This window comes from Acipenser ruthenus, chromosome 23 (assembly GCF_902713425.1).
Source record: "Acipenser ruthenus chromosome 23, fAciRut3.2 maternal haplotype, whole genome shotgun sequence".
Lineage (NCBI taxonomy): Eukaryota > Metazoa > Chordata > Actinopteri > Acipenseriformes > Acipenseridae > Acipenser > Acipenser ruthenus.
In genome coordinates, this window is record NC_081211.1 from 16,838,120 (window position 1) to 16,865,270 (window position 27,151).

The window sequence follows — 27,151 nt, forward strand, 5'->3', positions numbered from 1 at the left end:
TACAGCGAAAGTCATTAAGAACTATCTTCAGCGTAAAGAAGAACAAGGAGTCCTGGAAGTGATGGTATGGCCCCCTGTGGCAATGTGCTCCGCCCCTGTGTGCATTTCTGTGTTGTATGTTGCGTGTGTTAATGTTGGTGTATAGAGATTGGTACACGGGATATAAACGGGTCTGTGTTTCACGTGGTATTTAAATTGTATAATTGTATTTAGGCACGGGATTGCACATCACTGTACGTGCATTTAAAGTAAGTAATATGCGCGCACGAGGTTGCACATAATTAATTCACGTACTGGGATTCAAGTGAATAATTAATTAGTAATTGAATCCCAGCACAACAGTATAAATAGATGCACGTTTCATTCACTCGGGGTTGGGTGTTCGTGAGTGGAGAACGGGATAGGAGACGAGGGAATAATTGTAAAAATAATACGAACGTAAATATAAGTGTTCTCACTCACTGTGTTTGTCTGCTCGTTTGTCTGTTTACTGTTTAGTCCGTTTTGTTTATATATATTTATTTAAGCTTCACCAAAACCCCAAATCTCTGTTGTTTATTTCCTGGCTCTGGTCTGACGCCACCCACTCCGTCCGTCTTTGTGACACCCCCACAGAGCCCTGATCTCAACATCGAGTCTGTCTGGGATTACATGAAGAGAGAGAAGCAACGGAGGCTGCCTAAATCCACAGAAGAACTGTGGTTAGTTCTCCAAGATGTTTGGGCCAACCTACCTGCCGAGTTCCTTCAAAAACTGTGTGCAAGTGTACCTAGAAGAATTGATGCTGTTTTAAAGGCAATGGGTGGTCACACCAAATATTGATTTGATGTAGATTTTTCTTCTGTTCACTCACTTTGCATTTTGTTAATTGATAAATATAAACTATTAACATGTCTATTTTTGAAAGCATTCTTACTTTACAGCATTTTTTCACACCTGCCTAAAACTTTTGCACAGTACTGTATTTCTAGACAATAAATACAGGAGACCTGAAACAAAAGTATTGCTTAAAAGGAATTGGTATTTTAGGTACCATTTGACAGTAACAATTCTTCTTTTTGGCCACTTGAGGGCAGTCAAAACTTTACATAACTTGACATTGAGCCAAATGCACACTGGTAATAGGAAGCTAGAAATTGCTTATTTTAACTACACTGACAGGCCATGAAAAAGGGAATATAAGTAACATTTAAATGTATGCAAATATAAGTGGTAATGTGTAGGCCTGTCGGACTATCTCATCTGTAAATGTAATCCTAAAGCCACTGTCGGTTTAGTATGAATTTAGGCAATAATTAAACAATCAGCCCATTAGCGAATTCTTGTTTGCAAAAAAAATCTGACTTGATTCAGTCACAATGGCACAAATATCATGCTAAATTGATAATGTTTTGATTGATTTGAAGGCTATAATAAAGCAACAAATTATAGATTATGGAAACTGTATTGCTATTACTGAACATAACTCCAGATGGGTTCTGATGTACAGTATTTGGTCCTGAATTGTTTGGATTCTGTTTTGTTTTGTTAGACTGACTGCCTGGAAGTGCCAGAATTGTAGGTACATTCTCCAAATTCTAGTTATGGGTCGTGCATCTATTCAGCAACAACTATTGGAAAGAGGAAGAATCTGGAAGTGGATTCCTGTGCATCCGTCACTTCCACAGCTCAGTATCTGTGTTGACCAACATGTCATGGTGTAAGCCTGCAGATGAGGGCAAGGCACTGCTAACAGATGTGCTGCTGTAGTTCAATCCTAGAAAACACTGGACAAGACACACCTGTTTCAACATGCCCATGCTGCATGTAGAACTCTACAGTGGTGTTCATTATACCTGCAGCCACGGAAGAGAACAGGAGAGGGACAATTTATCCTGGAATGTGTAGTTTTGTCGGGATAATTAAGATTCACCCAAGTGGAAGTAAAGATCAAGCTTGGAAAATAAACTGATCAGAAGAAAGACCAGCAACTGTCTTGAGAGCAACATAAATGAGGAGATTTTAATCTTGTCTGTAAGTTCTTTAAAGAAAATGTGTGGTTGCCTGTAGTGAAGACTGAACAGCCTCAGTAGGCTAGTCTTTTACAGCAAACTATAATCATTGTGTAAATTAGACACTAACAGAAAACATGGAAACAGATGTTTTTTTTTTCCTCTAAATTTTTGTTTTGCTTCTCTGACCTACACCTTGGCTTGCAGATGACATTAATAACCTGCTTCTGCAGGTAGTTAAAGAGGCATAACTTTTTAAATGACAGAAACACAAGAAGGGTTCAGAGAGGTAGGAAACCTGTACACCAACATTGTGGTTTTCTCTTAAATTAAATTGCAGATTCACGCAGGTATCATATTTAAAGTGTACAACTGAGCCGGATTGTTGGACACTGCAACTTTTTTTTTTTTTTTTTTTTTTAATAATTTAGTCGTTGCCAATTAGTTTTTATTATTTTCTCCCCAATTTGAAATGCCCAATTATTTTTAGGCTCAGCTCACCGCTACTACCCCTGCGCTGATTCGGGAGGGGGCGAAGATGAACACACGCTGTCCTCCGAAGGGTGTGCCGTCAGCCGGCCGCTTCTTACACTCTGCAGACTCACCATGCAGCCACCTTAGAGCTACAGCGTCGGAGGACAACGTCTCCGGCCAGACTACAGGGGTCGCTGGTGTGCGGTGAGCCGAGGACACCCTGGCCGACCTAACCCTCCCTCCCCCCGGACGACGCTCGGCCAATTTAGCGCCGCCCCCTGGGAGCTCCCGTCCACGGTCGGCTGTGGAATAGCCTGGACTCGAACCGGCGATGTCCAGGCTATAGAGCGCATCCTGCACTCTAGCGAGTGCTTTTACTGGATGCGCCACTTGGGAGCCCAGACACTGCAACTTTTAAATCATAAGCAGACCTTACTATAATTTTACCATAATGTAGCATTTTCAGAACTGAAAATGTTTTCATACTCACCATATTGTACAAAGCAGCTCTGGAAGTGTGACAGGCATTATTTTTAAGTTTTTTCCATATATAATGTGCATAGATCTGTACGAGATGGTCTCAACAAGCCTGGCTCTTGTACAGTGGTTAAGATCTGGGCAAGCACAAGGCTGTGTTTGTATCCAGTCTCGACCTGTGCATTTCTTGTCAATGTCTGTATTAGTAACACTAGCTCATACTTGAATTCTACAATAATATAAATATGTTAAACCCTGTATATATAATAATTGACAGTGCTCTATATTTAAAAAAAAAACCTTTACATTAGACTTCTTAATTACATAGACAATCATAGCCATGCTCACAGGAGTACCGGCAGCAATATTGATAAGGTAATGTGCAGGTAACAGAATGATCCACAGATTTGAATTGAACCAGGTCCTGTCACCACCTGTCAGCTGCTTAGCAAAGGAGAGATGTTTCACAATGTGCAGACACCTCTTAATCTGGCATGACAGTGTGCTGAACAGTTCAGATGTCAAGTTTTTAAAAGAAGCGATGTAAACCATGCATTGCCACTGTTTAGTGTTTAACAGTGAGCATAAATATTGTAATTAAACTGTAAGTGAGAGGGAGATCTTTTAGTGTCTGTTTTGTCTCATGGAGAGTAGATCTTTCTGTACTGTAGGGGGCCCATATATCATTTCAAACCCTCAAGTGAAACTATAAATGAACTAATTCCTTCTCTAGTGGTCTGGAAGCCCTGGTCTGTTTCTTCTTGTGTTGATTTTCACACTTAACACTGCATCAGTGTAAGTAGGCATTTATAACTTCATTTCTTACACTAAGTTTGACCCCAGAATTGATCATCTTGCATCTGTTTTCAATGCTTAATAACTGTTTCAACACTATTTAACTAAACAGAGAGACTCCCCAAGGAAAATGAAGTGTGTTACAGAACAATATAGAGATCGATAAACATATTAATGTGTTACATTAGTTTATGGCTGGTGTAGTGAACAAAGCATGAACTATGGATTATGGATTTCTATTGAAGTTCACAGTTAAGGTAACTAGCCAGTCCTTTAATGACAGCACAGAGACCAGGACAGAGGACAGTTAGAAATAAAGTTAGAGGGTAGGAAACACCTCATTACACAGGGTGCTGCGGGTAGAAAATAGGTTCCCCAGCAATGTTGTTGATGCTGAATCACTGGGGTCCTTTATTGTTAGACCAAACTTGACAACGTTTTGAGTTCAATCAGCTGCTAGTAACCAGACAAGCATCACTTTACTATGTCAAGCAGAATACATACAGCAGACAGACAGCTCTTACAAAATGGATCACCTCTAATCTAATAACAATTCAGCACAGGATTAGAAATACACATTATACCACTGGAAGTCTTACTCTTAGTGCTCAGCTTTAAGAGCCTCCTTCCCTTAATATATATATACAGTCACAGACAAAAGTATTTGAGCAGTTAAAAAAAAGAGAAACAGCACAAAAAGTGATTTCTATCATTTCTAATTGTTCTATTGAAAGGTATAAATTAAACTAGAGATTCAGCTTTATAATAAAGCAACAAATTATTACATAATCAGCATAAAATTAAAAATAACCATTTTTAATTATTGACAGTTATGATACATATATAGTCATACCTTTTTGGAACAAAGGCAGCTATTTTAACTTTTCTTTTAAAATGTTAAAAAGAACATTATCAGTTGCGCTGCCTGACATTTTAAATATTTTACTTGTAATACTTTTTTATATTTTGTACTTTCTTAATGAACCATGAATTGAAAATAAAAAGATATACTCATAAAATAGGCTCAAGCTAGTTTCCTGAACATGTGCAGCAATGGTGATGGAGGCGTGTTTTCAATAATGAACGTGTGCAGCAATGAAGCGTGTTTCCAATGTGTGCAGCAATGACGCGTGTTTCCAACGTGTGCAGCAATGAGGCGTGTTTCCAACGTGTGCAGCAATGAAGCGTGTTTCCAATGTGTGCAGCACTGAAGCGTGTTTCCAACGTGTGCAGCAATGAGGCGTGTTTCCAACGTGTGCAGCAATGAAGCGTGTTTCCAATGTGTGCAGCAATGAAGCGTGTTTCCAACGTGTGCAGCAATGAAGCGTGTTTCCAACGTGTGCAGCAATGAGGCGTGTTTCCAATGTGTGCAGCAATGGCGATGGAGGCGTGTTTCCAATAATGAACGTGTGCAGCAATGGCGATGGAGGCGTGTTTCCAATAATGCTGCACAACCCAAGCAGTAAACAATTACTGTAAGTGGTCAAAACTATGTGTAATTAAATTACTAGTGATACTTTGGGAAATCTTGTGTTTTTGTACATAGTAGGGCTGAAGTAAGGATAGGTGCAGTGCAAACAATTGTGGCTGCAAAATCCAAATTGCCTAGCGACCAGGCAATTATTTTGCACTGCGGCCTATGTAAGCTTAAGAGCAATGTAAATTACTCAACACGCACAAATAATGAGCTGCAATCATGATAATGAGGGTTGCAATGAGTGCTGCCTGTGCATCGGGGTATTTAGTGACCACATTTACAGCCCAGAGGTGAGGTGAGTTAGGAGTACAGACAGCAGTAGGCGCTGTATGAGATTTGTGGAGCACAAAAATCAAGGGCAGCAAAGTCCTCTTGGCACACAGAAAAGAAAAAAGTTTTCTGAGGAGCTAAAAGTCCTCACAGCTAAGGTCATAATAATTGAGTTATTTGGAAAAGCCTCATTCAACATCAGTTATGCTACCAAAGAGGCCATATGGTCCTCTATAGTGGAGAAAGTCAATGCTGTCATGTTACCAGGACGACAGTCACCCAGGTAATAAAAAGGTGAAATAAAGCTATTAGGTCTAGGATGACCTGCGTAGTGAGACGATAATGCCTTACCACCGCATCCTCTGGCATCACAAATAAAGTGACCCTGGGTTTGACTATGCAGGGTCTTCTCCGTATTGCCCTTCTCCAAAGGTTTTCCTGCCTGTTCTCAACAAAAGTGTTGCCGCATCAGGAAGTGAACCACGGCAGCCATCCTGAGGCCAATGACAGGTATCTGCAGGTGTGTGGTTTTATACAGCTCTTAATTACTCACTTCTACAATGGTTTGCATCTTGTAACAGGAGGTGCAATGTTTTTGGAGGGTCAGCAATTACCCAAGTGCAAGACAAAATCCTTACATTTCATTATAATGTTTGCGCCCGCTTAGTATTCCAGATCCCCGCCCATTTCCATGCTCTTTTCTTTATTTGAATACATTTCAATATCATTTAAATGGATTAATGATGGCAAAATGCTGATTTGATAGCAGGTGCAGAACGACAGGTGATCACCATTCTTTACATACGCCGCATTTTTAGTGGCTGCTAAAGTCCCACTTTACGACTGCTAAACACAGTTTGCATATGCAAAACACCGATTTGGGCCGCAATATGGGTGTTTTGCAGCCTCATATCACTTTGCACGTATCCTTACATCAACCCCACTATATGCTGCTATATTTTAATGTAAAAATCATTCATTTCTTAGGTAAGGTAATCCAAGATTAGAAACCAGACATAAACATTGAAACATCTGATTCCTGGTAGTTAATGACTTTCTTTAATGTAGGTCAGATTCTATAACAGCAATCAGACACTGTGACCTACAGCAGAGGAAGTGATTAGGTACCAAGATGTTCAAACTTTTTACTTTTTTAAGTTTTTATAGTTGGATTCGGAAAAATCTACATATTCTGAAAATGTAAGACTAAACATCTAAAGCACAACAGAAGGAGGGGGTTAGTGATGATAATGTATATTGCTCAGAAGAGGATGAAACTTTTTAGGATGGACCTTGTTATACTTTTCTGTAGAAAGCAACTCTTCATACGTAGAAATAATACTAATAAAATGAATGGAAAAAATACTTTTAACATCCATTTTTTTCCCTATTTTATGGGAGAGACATATTCTGTAGGAAATCCATTTACAATGAATATCTACAACAATCAAACACACCCAAAATGATTTCTCACAGTGAAAAAGCAGCGTTTTATATAGATAAAGATACAGTCTGACCAAACTAAAGCTGGAGGACAAAATCCTATTGGTGCTTTGGTGTACTCCCAAATTATACAATGATACAATTGGACATGTTTTATAAGTTAAATATAAAATGTGTTAATAACAGCATGCTACTTTACCCCCTTTACTTTATAGCAGTGTGGTTTAACTCACTGCAGCAGATCAGCCTTCAACTGTTAGTCCCCTAAGCCATGTGCTTATAAGCATATGGAAAACCAATGCTTGGGGTCTAGGCTCCTGCAGTGAAACCTTCTAAACAGTAGTTTAAGGCAGTGTATTTAATTTATTCTTAGAAAATCTATTCGACTGGCATAAAGTCCATATTGATGTCTATAGCTCAAATGTTCATCTAACTGGCGTCTGATCAATAAAGCAACTGATTTGATGATATATCTTACTCATGAGTCAGGGTGAATTAAAGGCTTACTTGTATTTCTTGGGACATGAGATAGTTGGAGAGAGTGAACATCAATAAGAAAAATGAAGCAGACCCTTTTTGGTAAAACAGCACAGTATGTATATATATAATTTTAAAAGTAGAACAACACCAAAAAAATTGCCTTATTTGAACATTTTTATTTTTCAATAAAGATACCCCGTTTTTGAATTAAATAAAAACAAACATATTTGCTTCACGCAAAAATTAATCTTTCAATAAAACGTTGTTTGTTTGTTTGTTTTATAATAATAATAATAATAATAATAATAATAATAATAATAATAATAATAATAATAATAATAATAATAATATGAGAAGGTTTATGTTTAATTCTTGTTTAATTCTAAACATTTGGTTTTGTAGTGTAGGCGGTATTTAAAGATGTTTTATTAAAGAAATCAACAGGAATGTAGAAACATGTCACCAAAGTAGAACTTTATTTAATTAATCAGCAACCAATTGTAACATCAAAAAACCAAAGCAAAATCCTTATCAAATGCGATTTAAATTGCATTAAAATTGTTTATCTTAATGTGCGAGTCTAGCAAAAACTCATTTTTATTTGGAAGGTTTCATTAAATGTCTATAAAAAGTGTAACATTTTTGACTAATTATTCCGCATATGAAGGGCTGCAATGCTGAATGTAATGCTTATTATGTTCAAAGTGCACATTAGTAGTATACTGGCATGTGCGGTGGTATATTTTTGTAACGGGGTTACAGTTTAGAATGCATCTCACTAAACTAGGTGGTGACAATGGAGCCCATCTGTATCAGTTTAACAGACCACTGAAACACAAGCGCATTTCTTTGCGCGTAAACACTCCTGTGGGCACTCGCACCGACTGTTTATGTTGGTTAATTCTGTGCTACACACCCCGCCCACGTGGTTGCAGGGGCGGCCGCATCACCGACTGGCCAGAATTCTAATTTTGCATAAAGTAAATTGGCTGGCTCGAGATCCACTTCACTTTGAACACAGCTGAACCTGGATGAGCAGATGCGACTTTACTCAACCGGCTCCACATTTCGCACAGCTGGTTAGAATACTCCTGATGAGACCCGATTGCGCCAGCTTGGTTTACGTGCCAACGTTCTTTGAAGCGACCAAGTCCAGTTGAACCCTAATGAAGTAATCGTGTGAAGTTTATTTTGACTTGCTGTTTTGTCAAATAGGTTGTTTGTAGAAGAAAAGAAGCTGTGTTGTAGCGTAACTAGAAGTGGCACAGAGAAACTTTATTTTTAAAGTTGCAGCCGAGATGGATTCAACAGAGAAACTAAACCGAAATAAAAACTCAGACGTCAAGAAAGTGGTACCCAAGTCTGAGTTTTTCAGGTGTTTGGTGTCTTTACCAACATGCCTGTGCTTCATGATGGCAGTCAGTTCGGTGGCATTTTGTTTTTTGTTGAGCTTCAAAACTTTTCAGCTGGAAAACAGAGTGAAAGTTTTGGAGAAAGGAAACGCACCAGTATTTGCTCCTGCAGAAACCAGTATTCTTACTGACGGTGGGACTCTATTACCTGTGATCCGAGATACGATAGAAAGTATTCTGCAAGAGGTAAGAATTGCATATGCTCTACAGTATTTCAAATCAAGACACTATGTATGCAGTATCAGATGAACGGGATTGATTTAGATTAACTGTATCTTGTGTATCTGTATACAGTTATTTATTTTGGTTTCATATGATAAGTTAGTGCTGTTGCTATTGTTTGTAACTGTTACATTTTAAGATGTTGGTAAGTATTTCGCATACGCCAAAAGAGAAATGTGCACCCTTTTTGCCAAAGAATAGAATACAGTACTGTTATTGTTACCAGTAGCATTTAGGACTCTTTAAATACACGCTTTGAATGGAATGTTACTAGTGAATTTCATTTTTACAAACATTGCTAACTTTACAGTGAATATCTTGATATTTTGCCACCCCTAGAAGTAGAACTGATATAAACGCCAGAGTTATTTCACCAACTCTTGACTAGCCTTGTTTGTGTTAGTGTTTAAAACAATTATCCGTGTCTTGTAAGCAGCACGTGTGTTTTATTTTTGCTATCGTGGGACTGTGGGTATTCCCTTCATGAATTCATATGCTGGAAGTCTAAACTAGAAGCGTCCAGAGACTAAAACGGGCACTGCAGCTAATATAACAATTGTATAACATTCACCTTCGGATATTTAAACAGTGTACAAAAAGAATAACAGGGATTTAAACAAATGGTAAGACATGATTGAAAAGCAAACAAAAAGCAGACTATTCTAAAAGCAGTATGGTTCTATTTTATAACTACTCTTCCCAGATGCTATCGAAATGGTATCGGAAACTTGTCTTGATAAAGCATATGAGCGCTTTGGTATGAGTAATGAATGTAGACAGTACGCAAGGAAGCCACCGGGTCTCCCTTGAACTTGAGCTAAAAATAATAGCGCAGAGATGCTCACTGATAAGTTGGCAATGATTTTAACTCCGGATATAACTGCTCCATAAGACTTCGGTAGCGTACATGAAGCAAATGTGGCAAATTACATGAAACGTTGCTTTTGGATTGTCTGCACACTTAAGTCTATTTGCCTTCAATATATTTTTTTGTTGGGATGTTATGACAGGTTTTAATAGTAATGTGTGGTTTTAAAAATACTATCATTAAGTTTAAATTCCCTCCAGTCAGTTCAGATCTTGGTTGTGAATTAGACACCGATTGCATCATAGATTTCCCGGTTAAACACTGAATGAGTCAGTTCCACCATCCCCGTTTCCAGACAGATCTGGTTTCTAGGAAAGTTGTCAGTCTTGCTGCAAAAGAAGCATGTTTTGTGTTTTTTTGTAACCGATTTTTAAATACATTTAAATGCATTAACTACACTTTAGGTAAATTGCAACTAACTACACGGAGCGTACTAACTGGGGATGATCCTGAGGTTAGTACGGAGACCCCCAGCTGCGTATTAAAATTGCAGCGAACCCAAAGTAATTCATGTTGCCCTCTACTGAAGCACAAAATTCTAAGCTAGTCTCGCAATTTCTGTAGACCTAAAGGCTTGTGGTAACTGGAACAAATATGAACAATACCAACATGTATTGACAACTTTTATGAAACGGAACTATTCATAACCAAAAATGATTCAATCGTTTTATATTTTCGGGGAGGGGGGAGACGTTTACAACAAAACCAGTTTCATCCATATTCACCTTAACGTAGGCCTATTTTATATAATAATAATAATAATAATAATAATAATAATTCCAGTAGGACTTTGCAGCGCCTCACTAAGACTCTTCCACAGTGAAGGCGGGATTAAATCTGCTAGTTACAGTATATATTTCATGCAGTTGTGCGCTGCAGATTTGCTGTGGAATCCTCCAGTTTAAATACAATCTTTTATACACTCTATGAAATGAAGTTTGGCCTTGATTTGCCTCGTATGGATGTACCTAGAAATGAAGCTTTTATAGGCTGTACCTGAAATATGTAATAATCATTTCTGATTCGATTTACACCTTGTATAGTCTGCAATACATCTTTGGTCTTCCAAACGAATGCATTTGTTTTGTGTGTGAATTAAATAATGAGGACTAATACAAGTTTTGTTTATCCTCTAACGGAGCTTAATTAATTGTGGTAGTGTTTTATGAAAATTAGATTATGTGAATTTGGTTTAGGAAAATGGAAAAATATTCTTATTTGCAATTCAGCTTTAGTAGTGTTTACTTTAGTGCGTAAATACATTTCTGTACATAATTTTCTTAAGTTACAAAAAATGTAAATTAAAAAAATAAATAAATAAAGATGATAGGTTTCTAAAAAAAAAAGTAAATAGAGATCTTGTAACGAAAAATAACTAAAAATTAAATTAAATATAATTAGCTGGAACCAATCACTCCTATTTTGAGGCTTGTGGGGTAATTACGCACGTGCTCAACATGTGCAAGTACTTTTTAACATGGGTGGCAAAATCTTGTAAGAAAACCGAGTTAATTTGTTTTTAAAGTGCAATAAATTGTGATATGAAGTGTGTGTGAATATCATTTTCTTTTTTCAGTAAGACAATGCCACTCTGTGTACCAATACATTACGTTAGTACTGTACCCTTTACAGTAGTACTGCGTTCTAGTGCCATGCTATAAGGATAACTAAGTTCAACATACAGCAGAGGGAAGTGTGTAAAGGGGAGCTAAGCAGAAGCATATCAAGTACAAGTTTAACATATGGAAAGTTTATACAGTAAAACAATAGGAAGGGTAGTTCTGCATGCTATATAGCACTGGGGCATCTCAAGAGTAGGATCAGGAATGTGTCTAGTGGTTGGTTTACTGTGGTTCCCCCTTAATAAACGCGTATTTCCTCTCTTTCTTGTGTGTAGAGGTTAAGTGAAGCGTTGCCTAGACTGCGGACAGCCAGGGACCTGCAGGCACAGTGCTCCTGCCCTCCAGGTATGTGTTTCTTGTTTTTTGCACTTCACCTGAAGTAAGTACTTCTAGACAGCTGATTGCTGTGCCCATCCCACAGCCCCCCCTGCTGTCTCTGAGGAAGTTATTCTGTAGGTGTTATTGGTGAAGACCTGCAGGGTGTGTAAATGAAGAGACTGTTCCCTGCAGAGCTTCTGGGTGGTGCTCAGGACACTCTGGCTGTCGTCTTGACATGGAGCAGTCAGGAGATTGACAGCAAGGGGAATTGAGCTGTAGTGGCACAGCAGTGGTAATGCAGAAGAGTCAACATAGTCACTGGAACTGAAATACAAAACAGCAAATACACAGCTGGAAGCAGGGCTGTTGCTGAGCTTGTATTGCTGCTCTTTGCCAACATTATTGGCATAAGGAACTTTGAGTTTGTTTATAAATACTTGAGTCTGTTTATTGTCATTGTTCCATAGTCATGAGAACTGTAGGTCGCTGGTTCTTAAGGGCCCCCCTAAAAAAAGAGGGGGGGTGGTATTATAAGACGAGCAAGACTAGTTAAACTAGTGAAACCCACTTAATATCACTCCTCCTCTTAATATTATCTGAAAAAAAACACATTGGAAATGTGAAAAAACACCAAGTTATCAAACGTGCCCAGCCATTTAAAGTGGAGATATCAAAAATGCAAGCCAAGTTTCAAGAAACCATTGGGGCAACCTTGCCCAGCACAAAGCAAATAGGCAGAACTGTAAAAGCGTTTGCGGGTCAAGGTTGCCCCAATTGTTTCTATTAAATTGTTTCTATTAGCTTGTGTTTTGATACAAGTTCGATCTGCCTTTATTGTGCCTGAAACTATCCTTGCTGTAGAGAGAGTCTCTGGCAGTTCTCGCTGATCACTTGGCGCAAGGAACTACTGTTCCTCTCAATCACCACATTGAAATGACCTCAGCAGAGTATAATGGGAGTCAATGGTGACAAGCTCCTGAAAATATCACTTTGGTTATTGTCAAATTCTGGTTTGTATCAATCACATTTTAGTCATACACCTGATATCTACCCCACATATTATGATTTTCAGAAATAAAAGCGTAAGATAAGATGGTTTACATGTAAGTTTAAATATACAAGTAGAGTAGCACAGTTTAGCATACAGAACTCTGCAGTATGTAGGTCTGCCAGGTTCCACAGCCAAGCAGCTGATGTATCCTCCCTTCTGTGTATTTTATTGGTCATCTCTGCTTATTGTAGTAGCTACTGACTCTCAGAGGCTCAAGTCTTTGAGTGCTCAGAAACAAAACAGATTTAACTTGTTGCATTGTTAAAGTCTGCATACATTGTGGTACAATATATTTTCTAAGCAGACTTGACAGTGGATTCTTTAGGAGGTTAAACACTGCAAGAAATGATTCAGTGAAATCGGGGTGTAATTTGTCAGTTTTTATAACTGTTGTGGCGATTCTTTTCCAGCACTGCATCCCAGATAATGGTGAAATTAATTTAATTGTCAAGCAATTATTACTTTGAGCCGCAGCTAACAGGCATTCAATTGAGGCACAAGAGGCATGTTCTGCAGGGGTTGAATGTCTGTGTAGAGCCTGCTGGGTTTCAACAAAACCCCACTCATCTGCATCCACTGTGAGCTTTCATAATGGCCCTCTTAAATGTGAAATCAATTAATTATTATGATTATTGTGAATCCTTTTAAAGAGGGGCTGATTGAAGGAATCTTTTACATTGTAGTGTAGTTCTATTTGAATCTGTTGATTTGGGGTATGAGTGTGATAAAACAGTTGCTAATTTTTGGATTTGAAAAGTAGTTTTGAAATCCAAAGTATTTACCAGAGAGAGAATAGACGGTATTGGCTCCAATGTTGTTCTGTAGAGTGGGTGTGTAATGCTAGAATTACACTGATCTTTCAAGGGTCCCGGGACACATTATTAAATGCATTTCAGATTACCCAAGGGTGCACAGCTTTTGCAGCTAAACCGTGCCAAAACCACTTACAATGCATCAGTATTGTGTTCAAGCTTGTATAAAATACTGGTTAAAGGCATTAATAATATTTCTCAGACCCTGAACTTGTTCAGTTCCAGTATTAATTCTGTTGGTTCACCATTTAAAAGAGCAGGTACCACCAATATCCCGAATCACAGACCAAAATGTTTTATGATAAATGTTATGTTAAATGCCCTCACCTTTGGCTCAGGACATTTAACGACACAAGTCAGATGAGCCTTATCAGACGGTAAAGCCCGCTTCGGGTTCAATTGTTTAAAATAAAACATTGTTTGCAGTCCTATACCTCTCTTATATCGCAGAGAAACCCTATTCATTACATCAGCTGTTCCTCTTTCTACCGTGCTTATCTGCTTTAACAAATCATACCTGAGGCACCTCTCGGAATTCCATTGAACTTGAATGAAGTCCATACAAAACAGTGGAATCACAATTGGCCACTTCTCGGTCATTTAACAGTATTCTCTTCATCCACCTTTCCCTTCTTTTCAATGAAATTTACAATGGACTAAATACAGGGTGGTTATGATTGGAAAACAAATATAGCTGTATTTTTATCTTGTGATTAATAATAAACCAGTGTATAGAGTTATAGGATGGTGAATGTCTGTGTGTGGGATATACAACAACAACAACAACTTCAATTTATATAATAGCGCCTTATGTGCAGACCTGCACATCTCAAGGCACTTTACACAGTTTGAGAAAAATACAATATCTAAAAGAAAATAAACAAACCAATCATAAAATCAGGAAACAAAAACAAGATTTGGCTATGAAAGCTTCTCCAAGGTCCTTAACCAAATGTGAGCCTGAACAGATAAGTCTGAAGAACTTTTTTAAACCTATCAACTGCCTGGCAGTTCCTGATGTCAACGGGGAGGTCATTCCATAGCACAGGAGCCAGGTGGTTAAAGGAACGACCTCCGAAATCAACCTGTTTCACATCAGGAACAACCAGCAGGCCAGCCTGGGAGGAGCTATGGGTAGGAACCCAGTCGGGACAAAGTAATTCAGTAAGGTAAGCAGTGTCCAAGATGTTTAAGAAAATTGTTATAAAGATCAACTGCATCATCTCCCAATACAGGAAGAGGCCCGATTTAGAGATCAAATTAGAGCGGTATGAGATCGAGAAGTTGTTGTTCATGGGAGTAGATGTACTTAGTAAGTTAAGATCAGTTGAATCAATGTAGTGGTCCGATACAGCAAAGTCATTGACGTGGAGATCAAGAACTTGAAGACCAAAGGTTAGATGAGATCTAAAATATGGCCACGGTTATGAGTTTGGGATCTAACATGTTGATAAAGTCCAAAACAATCAATGACGCTGATAAAAGAAGCAACAGGTGGGTAAGTGGGGGAGTCCATATGAAGATTGAAGTCACCCATGACAATGAGTCTAGTGGTAAGCAAATAAAGCACAATGTGAGGATTCAGGATAAACAAAGTAGCTTTATGTGGACGATAAAGTACCACAAGAATAAAACCTAATGGAAATGCAAATTTTACTGCAAGATATTCAAAAGAAGAATAGTTGTCAAAAGATAGGGCAGTAGCAGCTTAGGAGGATTTAAAAATGACAGCAGATCCACCACTCCTACCTGAATTATGAGGTTTGTCAAGAAAAAAGTAGTTGGGAGATGTAGCCAGATGCAAGGAGGAGAAATCTCCAGGAGAGTGCCAAGTTTCAGTGAAAGCAACAAAGTCAAATCCATTTTCCAAGATGTATTGGTTAAGAAAGATTTGTTTGGGGAATGAGTATTTAAAAGATATTGCTAGTAATCTATTTCCCCCCCCTTCCCTGAGGTGTTGAAACATATCAATTGGAGCAAGGGATCCATACATTAGGTACAGAACTGGGGATCAACTTAGTGGAAAGGAATCTGGAAAAACACATAGCTAACTATTAGTCTGCAATAGCTGTGGAACACACAGTGGCAAAGTTAAAAGCAGTGTGGCTAGCAGCAAGTAGTCAACAGTAGTAGACAGCAGCAAAGTAGTTGCTATTTGAGCAATATATAATAGCAATAAAATTACTTTAGGAACAGTAAAAAGTAACAATGTGATTTAAAAGCAGTCTATAATAACATTCAAAAAGTGAGAGAGACTACACAGGCACCAAAAGCACCCAAAACAGCCAAAAGTCCTTTTCTGTCTTGTCCTTGTTTGGTCTGCCGCTCACATCAGCAAGGAGGATTCAGTCAGCAGCAGGTTAGACAATTAGCATAACATAAACGAGAAGGGCCTTACTAGATGATATATACAGTTTTTCTTTTATTTTTTTTTTCGTAATTTGAATGCAGCACTAGTTTTAGTTGCGAATGAATACAAAAGTTTTCCTCAATATTCCATTTGTAATGCAGTTTGCTCGGAATTCAATCTGTGGTCTGGTAGCCTTCAGGCTTCATTATCCCAGTGATGGGTGCTTTGTGGGTATTTCCAAAAGCCTAAACTAATATATATATATATATATATATATATATATATATATATTAACTTGCATGGAGCTGTTCAGTTCAGAAGTGAAAATGGTTTGTGAACTGTTTGTAAAACATTTAAAAGAATAAAAGTACCGGTACCTTTATTTTAATTGGGAATTAAGTGCAGGTTTGTGTGTTTTTAAGTTTCAATAGTAAGTTACTGTTTGTCCTAAAATTTAATTAGCAAAAATACTAAAGTTTTAGTAATTAAAATGATCGAGTAGTGTACATGTGTTAATGCTACTCGTGTTTGTTAGGTAACTTGTTCACAGTGTCTTCATAAAGTTTATTCAAAGCCGCCTTCCTGGCTTTAGAGTCCAAGTGATACGCTGTGATACGCTGAAATAGCTGCTAAAAGTAGCCATCTGCATCGAGTTGTTTGATTTCTTCAGCTATTCATTCAAACCGGAGACTAGGTGCTATTGTGGTTACTTTATTGCTGCTGACAGCAAACACTATTCTCCATTTTATGTATTTATACTTTTTTGTATATTTTCTTTATTTGCTATATTAAATTGAAATACATAGATTTAATGGTATAGAGAACAGCAAGGAAGCAGTTGGTCTACATTGACAGACCGCATTAATTCGTGTGCAGATATTTTCTTTCAAGCAGAAAAAAGGTAAAAATACTTTTACTGTATTTACATATTTTCTGGTGGATTGATTGATTTAGAACAGTGATTAAACATGAAAGATAACATTCAAGGTCCTTTCTCAGAGATTAAGGCCCTCGTATTGACCAATCAGTTCAAAGAATCTCTGATCCATTTTATAATTTCTTATTGTATTAAACATGTAGTCTAAAACCAATACAGAAATAAACACTGAAATGTGTTTAGAATATGTTCTGGAAGATTTTAGTTTTATTTTTAAACTTTTGGTTTTGCAGCATACACTCCCTTATAAAAGTTTACCACACTAAATTTGCATGGTTGTTTTGTAGTTTTCCCATGCTTTTATCATGGTTGTACTATACATTTACCATAGTTTACCATGGCAACCATACCTTTCTGGGCTTTAAAACACTTACTTATACTTTACCATGCTTTCACAACACTATTACACTTAGCTATTCTTTTCTTGTGGTAATATTTTATAAGAGGTTTTTGCTTTATAGCAAGTCTTCGGTTCATGTGTAAAAATAACACGCTTGGCACATTGAGAAATTTAGTAATAAATTAACTTCTTTAGTAATAATCCCCAATTATTTTCTAGATTTGATTAATTCCCAGGCCATGTTGACAGTAAATATGAGAGCCCTTCAGTAATTCACTGCTTTCAGTATTTCATGATTGTTTGGTGTGTAAGTACTGCCCCCAGCCAGCCAGCCAGCCTGCCCCTTAGCGAATGTGACAGGCTGCTGGGAAGAAGGGCTGGAAAGGAGCAGGTAATTGGTGTGATTTGTGTGCTGAGGAAATGGCTCTTGCCTCAAGTGTTACAACAACAAGAAAAGCCTCAGATCTTGGGCCCCAGGGGCAGTATCTGGTTTTCCAGCTTGTTTTCATTTTGCTCCTTTTGAATTTTGTTGGGCCAAATTAGAATACTGATGAATGTGTTGTATCATTTTGTGTAGATTTGTTCATTTGGATGATATAAATATGCTAAGATGTACACTGCACTTTTTGGCTAACCACATTTATATTATGCATCCCTTTTTTAACTTGTTGCTTCCTAAACTGTACCTGAGTTTGCATGTGGAAGCACAAGCATCAGCTTCTGTGACAACAGCAAGCAGGTTTCAAGGGTTTCTTACCAGCAGAACCTACCTTTCAGAAATGTAAACAGACTGAACTGAGTGCACAGAAATGTAACTGTGGAACAGATGCAGTAGAGAAGGTTCAAATTCAACAGTGTGCTGGATGGTCTAGATCAGGGGTCTCCAACCCTGGTCCTTGTGAGCTACTGTGGCTGCTGGTTTTTGTTTCAACCAATCTCTGTTTTTTAATTGAACCAATTATTGTCTTAATTAGTCTAGATTAACAGGTGTTCCAGATCTTAAGCCACTGATGATGTAAAGACACCTATAAAACCTGCTGGATAGGGGCTCTCCAGGACCAGGGTTGGAGATCCCTGCTCTAGATACTAGGGATGTGTACTCTTTCTGTGCTGATGAACATTAATAGTTGAAGGTGCTTTTTCTTCTCTTTGTTAAGGACTCAGTCCTGGTTTTTGGAGCATGTGATGTGTAATGTGTTGCGAGCAGTATATTTTGGGGGGCTATATTGAGATGTATACATGACAGAGGAGAAGCTTACAGGAGGGTTTCTAGTCACTCGTTATTAGACTTGTAATAGATGTGTCTGTTGGAAGCATGCTGGAAGGCTTGTCACTTTTAGGATGCTGAGAAGGGTGCTCTTGATCCTTGAAGGATTCCTGCTTGTGGACTTTACTGTTTGCGTTCAGGCTTTTTCTGATGACCACTTCAGCATGAAGTAAAGTGGTGTGTATCAAGGCTTTGCTTCCTTAAGAAAAACCTTTTGGCTTTGAGATCAGTCTAAGATAAACCTAGAAAATGGGAACAAATGCAGTATAGCTAATAGGTTTGTGATTTGTTAAACTATGAAATACATATTTTAAGATGTAATTTGTTCTCAGATAAACTATGGAATAGACAGATCTGTCTGTCCCCTGGCAGTAAATGTCATGGGTTTGTTGGTTCACTCTTTTTTATAGTGTCTTAGTCATTTCAAAGTCCAAATGCTACCTTGTTGGACCTTGTAAAGTGTAAGGTGAACCCTTTTTCCATTAACAGTGGCTGCCCCAGGAAAGGCAACTCCTGTGGCTTCCCCTCAGCAAGAGGCAGATATATTTATTCTATTTAAATAGTCTTCAAGCATTCCTGCAGCTGTATAATTGAAAACTATGAAGATGCAAGGGTAATGTTCCTATAGACAGCAGTATGTTTGTGTAATACAATTTGGGGGGCATCCTGGTCTCTCTTTAAAATAAGTTACTCATTCAAAGACGACACACAAAGCAACATGTACATTTGCTGTAGTGTTTAAGGATAAAGAAGCGCTAGGCTGCAGAGTGACTGTTCCCTCGTATTGGTCCCAGCAGCGTTATCACTGCCCCCCCTTTCTGTAGCAGTTTCCTCCTCGTAGCTTATCGGATTGTGATTTGTTAGGTTAGATCCAGTAAATGAACTGCAATCAGACCTCGTACCCTACAGAACAGGAAGAGATTAGCTACCATGTTTGATCTATCAGTATAGTGTTTACTGTTTGGAAAACCCAAGTCGAAAAACCTGATGGAACCACAGCAGTTGAAGCAACTGATCTGAACATCATCATTTTTTGATTATTCTGCATAGGAACTGCCACTTTGTAAAATGTTATGGTTTGCATAAAGATTTTTCATCCAGAACTATTGAATACCCAATAATGCTACATTTAGAAATACCAAAAGACACTTTTGTCATTGAATTTATTGTTTATTTTTTAGTATTTTATAAATACATATTTTCATTGCAAATTTAATTCTGCATTTTTCCTCTTTTTAAACTATTGATAGAGACCCAATAACGAAACGGTAATAACAAATGAAAAATAATATAAAATATAATGTACACATGGTCGCAAGAGGATGTTTTTGTATATCTGAAAGAATTTTCTGTACTGTATCAGTACTTTGCTACACTATTCTAAAGCATAGGATATCAACCACAAAGCCTTCTGTAACTGTCGTGGTTTTGAAACTTAATTCAAAACGGGCTGCAGCGTAAAGCTGTCATATGGACTGCATTAGCCACACCACAGCCGGCTGCCTGGCTAAATATTATTAAAGAGTAACTCGGGTGATTAGGCCAGGCACAGATTAAGTAGCTGCTCTGAATTCCAAACACTTACACCTGCATGGGAAGTGGACTGTATCTATCTAAGAGTGATTGATGGCATGTGACATGCTCTTAAGTTTTGTATTCTTCTTTTGTTACGTATAGCTACTATTGAAAAACAAGGCTTGTATTGGAAACGTGTGTGGGTATGTATTATGACAGGAACAAAGGTCGTTATGCCGAATTTGAGTATTTTGAGTGAATTATTATTATTTCAAGTTCAACATCTGCAAGGATCCTAAATCAACGTGTGTTTTTTTTTTTTTTTGGTGACTCCTTGAAGGCTGGGAGGGGGGACACTGTGATCCCTACTGAAATCCAGTAGTTAAGTGCTGCTGGCAGTGAAACTCAATCCGGTGGATGGGACAGCAGGATCATTTACATCCTCATCAGGTGTTTCTTGGTTGTACCCTGAAAGCATGGTGTAAAAGTAGAGCTCGCCTTGTTCCAATATTAAACTGACTGCACTCCGCCTGTAGCCTATGCAATGTTGTAGTTCCGTAAGAAGACATTTTGCTATCATTCTGAAGAGTTATTTTTACAATTTATTCAGATATTGTGCTTTGTTTCATTCAAAGTGTTAAGGTGCTTGGACTGTGAGTTCATGAGCCACTCTTGTTTCAGTTGTCTGCCATAGATATGTCACGCAGGTTAGATCAGCCAAAGTCTTTATTTTAGTAAGTGACAGCGCCATCTAGAGCACTTCTGTGTATTGCTTTCAAAAGGAAACTTAAGCCAAAGTGGCTGATCACTGGGTGGCGCCAGCTCTTGCTTCTATAACTGGGTGATCTAGGTTAAGTTCCAGCTATCTATGGTGGGTCATTGGAAGTGAAGAGCAGCTCCTGATCTAAACTAAACAGTCTTTTGAATAATTCTTTTGAACCATCCAATGATTACAAATATTATAAAACATTACGGGGACAATAGAAAAGCAACATCTGAAGCTACTTACTCTAAGAATAAGATCCACATCGCTCGCTCACTCACTCACTCACTCTCACACACACACAGAGCAGGACTTGACTGTCAGGAAATGACCCTTCCTGCCCTTTGCCTCCCTGGGTGCAATACTCTGGCACAGAGCTTCCCCCACAGCCCCCAGCCTTCCCCCCTGTGGAGTTAGTCATGGGATGTGGGCCGTGCCTACAACACTCTGATACTCCGTCTACTGCAGTCAGCTGTGTGTGTGCGTGCGTGCGCCCTCCTGAACGTGCTGTTCGATGGCAGAGCAGTGCTGTACCGTGATTTAACCCAATCTTCTAAATCCACTCAACCCTCCCTGGGAGCCGACTACACCTGGGTAAGGATTTTGACAGCTTGCTGCATTGGCTGTTTGGCGTTGACACCTACACTCTTCAACAATGTGCCAAGTAAATGTAGCTCCTCCAATGAAATTTTGTCTACTTCTTAAAATAACTCGCTTGGAAGGCTGTATCGTCAACAGTCTGCAGTATGTATACAGTGATGGGACAATATTTAAAAGCACGTGCAATATGTAGCACACACTTTGAAATGGCCTGTCCTTCACATGATGCTGTAGTAGTGTATGAGGCAAACCCGATGCGCAGAACACACGTATCCTCTTGTTACACAGTTGATGTCTAATGTGCGAGAATGTTCTGGAAGAAAGAGAAAAAAATCACAGCATTTACATATTTTACATACCACAAACGCAACACTTGGTGTTTCAAAGTAATTGTTTTGAACAAGATGTTGACCCCGATTCCTTTGAAAACCTAGAAATATGACACTTAGGCAATAGCTTGTGGTTTGAGACAGGTATTTCCCAACATGAAGTTATGCAATGTTATAGTATCTGATAACATTTAATATATTCTGTCCTTTTTAAGTATATAAATCCAATGTTGTTCTTGGCATCTCTGAATGTTGTTAAATATTTAAAAACAATACTTTTTGGGAGGGGGGGGGGGGCTAGGTGGTGCAGTGGTTCATTTTTAGTGCTTTTTAAGTACATGGAGCTAACAATAATTCCAGTAAATCATATGTGCTTCCATTACTTCATACACACCACATTTTTCATAGAAAAAACATACTTCTATGAGTTTTACAAGTGCTCGAATGTTTGCCCAGCGTCGGAACTGTATCCAGTCCCATGACTTGTGTGTTTTCAGCATGTTTGCATTCTTTTAAGTGGCATCTGGAAGTGGAATGAAAGGACATGCCGGAAGAACAACAATAAAGTATCTTTAACAAGTGATCAGTATGGTTGATTTTCAATCAAATACACATTCACCATAACGTGTGCACTGGAGACTGTGAGACCTACACGATGTCAGTAATTCATATTGGGTAAGATTCACTGGATTTCAAATCGCACCCATGGATGCTGTGGTTAGCATGGATTGGATGGTCAGTCACCCCCTAAAGGAGGGTCACTCCAGGGCAAGAAGCTCATATTGCCATCGCTTGTGGATAAATACATAACTCTCCACTGCTGCCTCATAACCAGTGGTGTAGTGGTAAATAAAGTGGGTAAACGCCCCTGTTTGGAGTTGAACAGATAGATTCAACAGAGATAGATTGAACGTGAACAGATACATTGTTATTGGCCCTCAGCCAACCAGAGCCCCCCCATACAGTCCTTTCCCTCTCTGGTGCTGTTCAGACCCGATGGTGCGTTTCATGTGAACAATTCTGTGAGGGTCCTTTCATGGGCTAGGATGAAGGCTACTAGCAGGTCCAGTGTGCCTAACAGAACATAAACAACCAATCACAGAACACTCTCACACACACAAACAGAACATGCAGTCCAGTGGCCACGCCCCTCTGCTCACACCACAGTTCTGAATGCAAGCTCTCAGTTGTCAGTCTTGGGTGCAGCAACACAACACAGATGCTCACTGTTAAAATATCTTGTCTTTTAACCTAGTATTTGCACATCACTGGAGAGTAGAAATTAGTAAACTCTATATCCCTTATGAGAAGTGGGTCAACGCTATATTGCCCAAATTAAAAGTGGGTAAACGCTGTTTACCTGCGTATACCCTTGATTACACCACTACTCATAACCACAAAAAAAGGTTTATTTCCAAATTAACTGCACTGTCTGTGCTTTTGAATTAAACTTACAGCCTTGAATAAACACCTGTCTGTAGAAAGTGTAAACAATTTCTAAACAAATGATTTGAGGTTTTGACTTTGGTTCATGTTGACTGTCTTGAGACACTCAAAGGCTGACAGAGGTCAGTGAATGGTGGGTGGTCAGATGGCTAGGCTACAGTACGTGTGACATGAACCTTTATCTGATGGGTATCTGTGGGGGTGATGTGGTGGTGGTGGGGGGGGGAGCACGTAATGATAAAGTTTTCCCAGCTGATGCTGATAGTGTTAATGTTGCTCATGCTAAAACCTTTTCTCACACTACAGTTTGCAATACATAAACCTGAAACCCAAAACATTATCTTCATATGAACAGTGTTTTTATTGAGCAGAAATACCCAGCTTTAGGAACCTGATTTGGGTTATAGCAAACAACACTTTTTACAGGGTGTCTTTGGTTTAATTATACTTGATTTAATTATACTTGATATAATTGATTTAATTATCAATTCCCCCTCCCCCTATAGCAGGCATACCAGAACATTCCACAGGTACTGGGAGGCATGTAAACTGCCTTCCAGCTGCCACTCCATTGTGTGTAGCTTGGATACAGGCATAGATCTGGTCTGCGGTGTTTCTAATGGAAGATCGGACTGCATTGGACCTGTGTTAAAGCAAACCTTTTTAAATCTAAATAAAAATAGGAACTTCTATGAACCTTCCTGTTCTCAATCAACCTAACCTTTCACTGTGCCTGATTGTGCCCAGTGCCCTCCTTGTAAATGAGAATTGTAGGGAGTATTTATCCCAGTTAAACGGAACTGAAGTAAATAATATAATACATACTCCTTGACTAATTTGAAGAAGTTACCACAAGGGTGGATACATATAGAGAGTACATCATAATATGTTCTTTCAAAAGGGTACATAAAGGGTTAAATGTAATAAGCAGGGGGGCTGCAGGGATTCCTGCTCTCTCTCTCTCTCTCTCTCTCATCTATATAAATCACCTAAACCGGGATAATTGGCAAGCTAGGAACATTTGCATACGACTCAAAGCTGGAGGTTTATAGCTGACATGTACACAGTAGCTCAGGATATCCAAAGATATTAGACCAGAAACTAAACTGGCTACATACATAGCAAATTACATTTAAAATGAATAGTTGTCAAGACAACCAAACCCACTGTCCACATTCAAATTGCATAAAATTCTAACTCGTTCGAATGGGGTCTACTTCTGGCTTTACCGTAGACATAAGCATACGGCAGTATTGCTAGTATACACTTCTGTATAATGATCTGTCAGAAATGTGCAGAGAATGCTGGTGATGCTATCGGTGTTAATGCAGCCCTTTAAGGCTGAATGTGAATCGTTTGATTCAATGGCCATTGTGAAAGGCCCTGCGAGAGCTCCTTGTATGGGGAGGAGGGGTAGTTGGCTCACCTTGGGTAGCATTGTTCCCAGGCATGGGAAAGTTTACCCACAATATCATCAAGGAACATTGAAGCACAAGTAGGACCCTTCTTTTGTGATGTACGCTTCTCCCCGGGCAGTAATTATGAAACAAATAGAGGTACTTAAGCCAGACTGGAGGGGAACAGTCCATTCGCAAGGTCTAGGGCCTGCGCAAATGGAACGTTTGTTGAAAATGTTAAATGTCTAATTTGGCTGTCATGGCATCACACTTTTCCAGCTGAAGCACTGGTTCTCAATGTGAACTCACTGCTGTTTAAAAAAGGATAAAGGTCGGGCTGCTAATTAGACATTGCTTTTAATGTACAGGGTGGGGGTTTACACCCAGTGTTCTGAGATCAACAAGTCCTTTCAGTTTGTAGAGCCACATTTATCAAGGTCATTTGAAAGTAAAGTAAAGCTGTCGGTGTTACAAAACCAGGTAGAACTTGGGTACATCTTTGAGTCTTTTTAAATTAACCTTCTGAGTTGCTTGTTGCTTTACACCTTAAGCAATAGGAAAATTAAACTACACATTTATATTTAATTGTAATCTTTATTTGAAAGTCTAGTTATTTTTAATATCATTAATATTGCTATTAATTTAGACTAAGTAAAATGAGATGGATTTAGTTTGCAAAACAAAATTGTTTTCAGTCATTGTTCCTTTAGTTCATTTTGAGTTTATTTATTTATTTATTTATTTATTTATTTTTTTAAAAGCTGTATAAAATAAATTGAACGCCGAAGGGGTTCAGATTGTATAAATACAATTTTTGGGGTCCCAGTATTTATTTATTTTATTTATTTATTTTTAATTAAAACCCTTATAAAATTGTATCCATATGCATGGTTTAATGAATGTAATGCTGATCGACACCCAAGGACCTGTTTTGCAGATGTTCTTAATAGTCTCCTACCTTTCTGAATTCCTAAACCAGTCAGTCGACCGCATTGTAATTATCCCGCACACACACAGTCATCAAACCCTCAGCAAAGCTGTGCAGGTGGTCCTCTACCCCAGCTACATTCACATCCTTTCGCATTTAAAAAATCAACGTTTTTGTTTAAATACTTTTGTTAGTTTGTTAAGTAATGCTTTGAGTGGGGACCTTTTATTTAAAGAAAACCATGCACTCTTTTGTAACCATAAACTTTAATTTCTAGGCAAGCAACCAATATTTTTAAGTGGCTGTGGTTTAATATGTTGTTTTATTACAGCTGCATTACAAGTAAATGTTGCTTTGTTGGACAGGATAATGTACAGTACTTTTCTTGGCATGCAGACTCTCCCTGCAAATTATAAGAGGAACAAAGAGAGAACTGGTTTCTAAACAAACTCCTGGGAATTTCAGATATTGTATGTTTGTGTTTCTTTTTAAAGTGTTTTTGATTGGTAGATCACGTATAAATCTTGTTCACACCACTTCATACCATCCTGTCCTTTTTAATTACAACTTTTTTGTGTCTCCCGTTAACAGTCAAACAATTGTGATTTAAGCACCTCCTGATTTTAGTATAGCACAATTCAGTCAGCAACATCACATGAGCAGCATTCCGTTTTCAATAATGCAGTCCCTGGAAAGTGATACTTTAAAGTATTACTGAACTTGTTTTTTTTTTTAAATAATACATCCTTACTTGTGTGGTCTGAAATTGTCTTTCATGGACATTTACAGTGGCAGTTACTCTGTTTTAAGTCCCAGTATTCATATACGATGCAGTAGATAATCATTCTTCATGCCACTGTATGTGTTCTGGGTCTACAGCCTAATGTACCCTTTGTAAACGTCAGGGCTGGGCGTGTTGGTAAATTAGCAATGGTTCCCACTGATGGCCTTTAACTCTCTAAACAGACGTTAAAGACACTAGCCAATGTAATAATCCCCTCCTTACCTCTCACTAACATTGGTGACTGGTTTGTTTTCTAAACCTCGCTGTCTACATATACAGGGTGATTAGAAAGTAAGCTTACCACATCAACGCACCATATCATTGATGTGGTAAACTTACTTTCTGTGATATACAAAATAGTATCAAAATGTATGTTGTACCAGTCTTGGCGTTTTATCATTGCAGAAACTTTTAAACAAATACTCCATCCTGTCCCAATTCTTGATAAAGGGTGTTGTGCATACAAGCATGTTGTGTTTATTAAAATTTCAAATGAACAATTGCTCCACAGGTCTTGCAGATTTATGTAAGTCTGAAGTATCTGTAGCTTTATCACTGGTGTATCCTGTTGCATTTCCATGCTAATACTCCAGACTTGTAGAGATTAACTTCATGCAATGTAACACTCACTTATGGTACTGATTTAATAATTTCTAGGTGTAGACCTTTAATGTAGTCAACACACAAGGAAACCCAGCACTATTCACCTGCATCATCTTGTTCCCAGATTGCACAAGGTGGAATCCAGTTCTGCAGTTTCACAACAGCACAATGTGCATCAAT

The 27,151-nt window shown here is 38.4% G+C and overlaps 1 protein-coding gene across 1 annotated transcript in view; it reads left to right on the top strand.

Annotated features, from left to right (window-relative positions):
- Window positions 1-8,354: 8,354 nt before the first annotated feature.
- The window catches only part of LOC131699602 (collagen alpha-1(XXV) chain-like), a 56,330-nt gene continuing 37,533 nt past the window's right edge, over window positions 8,355-27,151 (top strand). Inside the window, exons 1-2 of the mRNA XM_058996709.1 lie at window positions 8,355-9,005; window positions 11,807-11,876. Coding sequence (XP_058852692.1) covers window positions 8,706-9,005; window positions 11,807-11,876 — 370 coding nt within the window. The 5' untranslated portion in view covers window positions 8,355-8,705. The remainder of the gene's footprint in view (window positions 9,006-11,806; window positions 11,877-27,151) is intronic.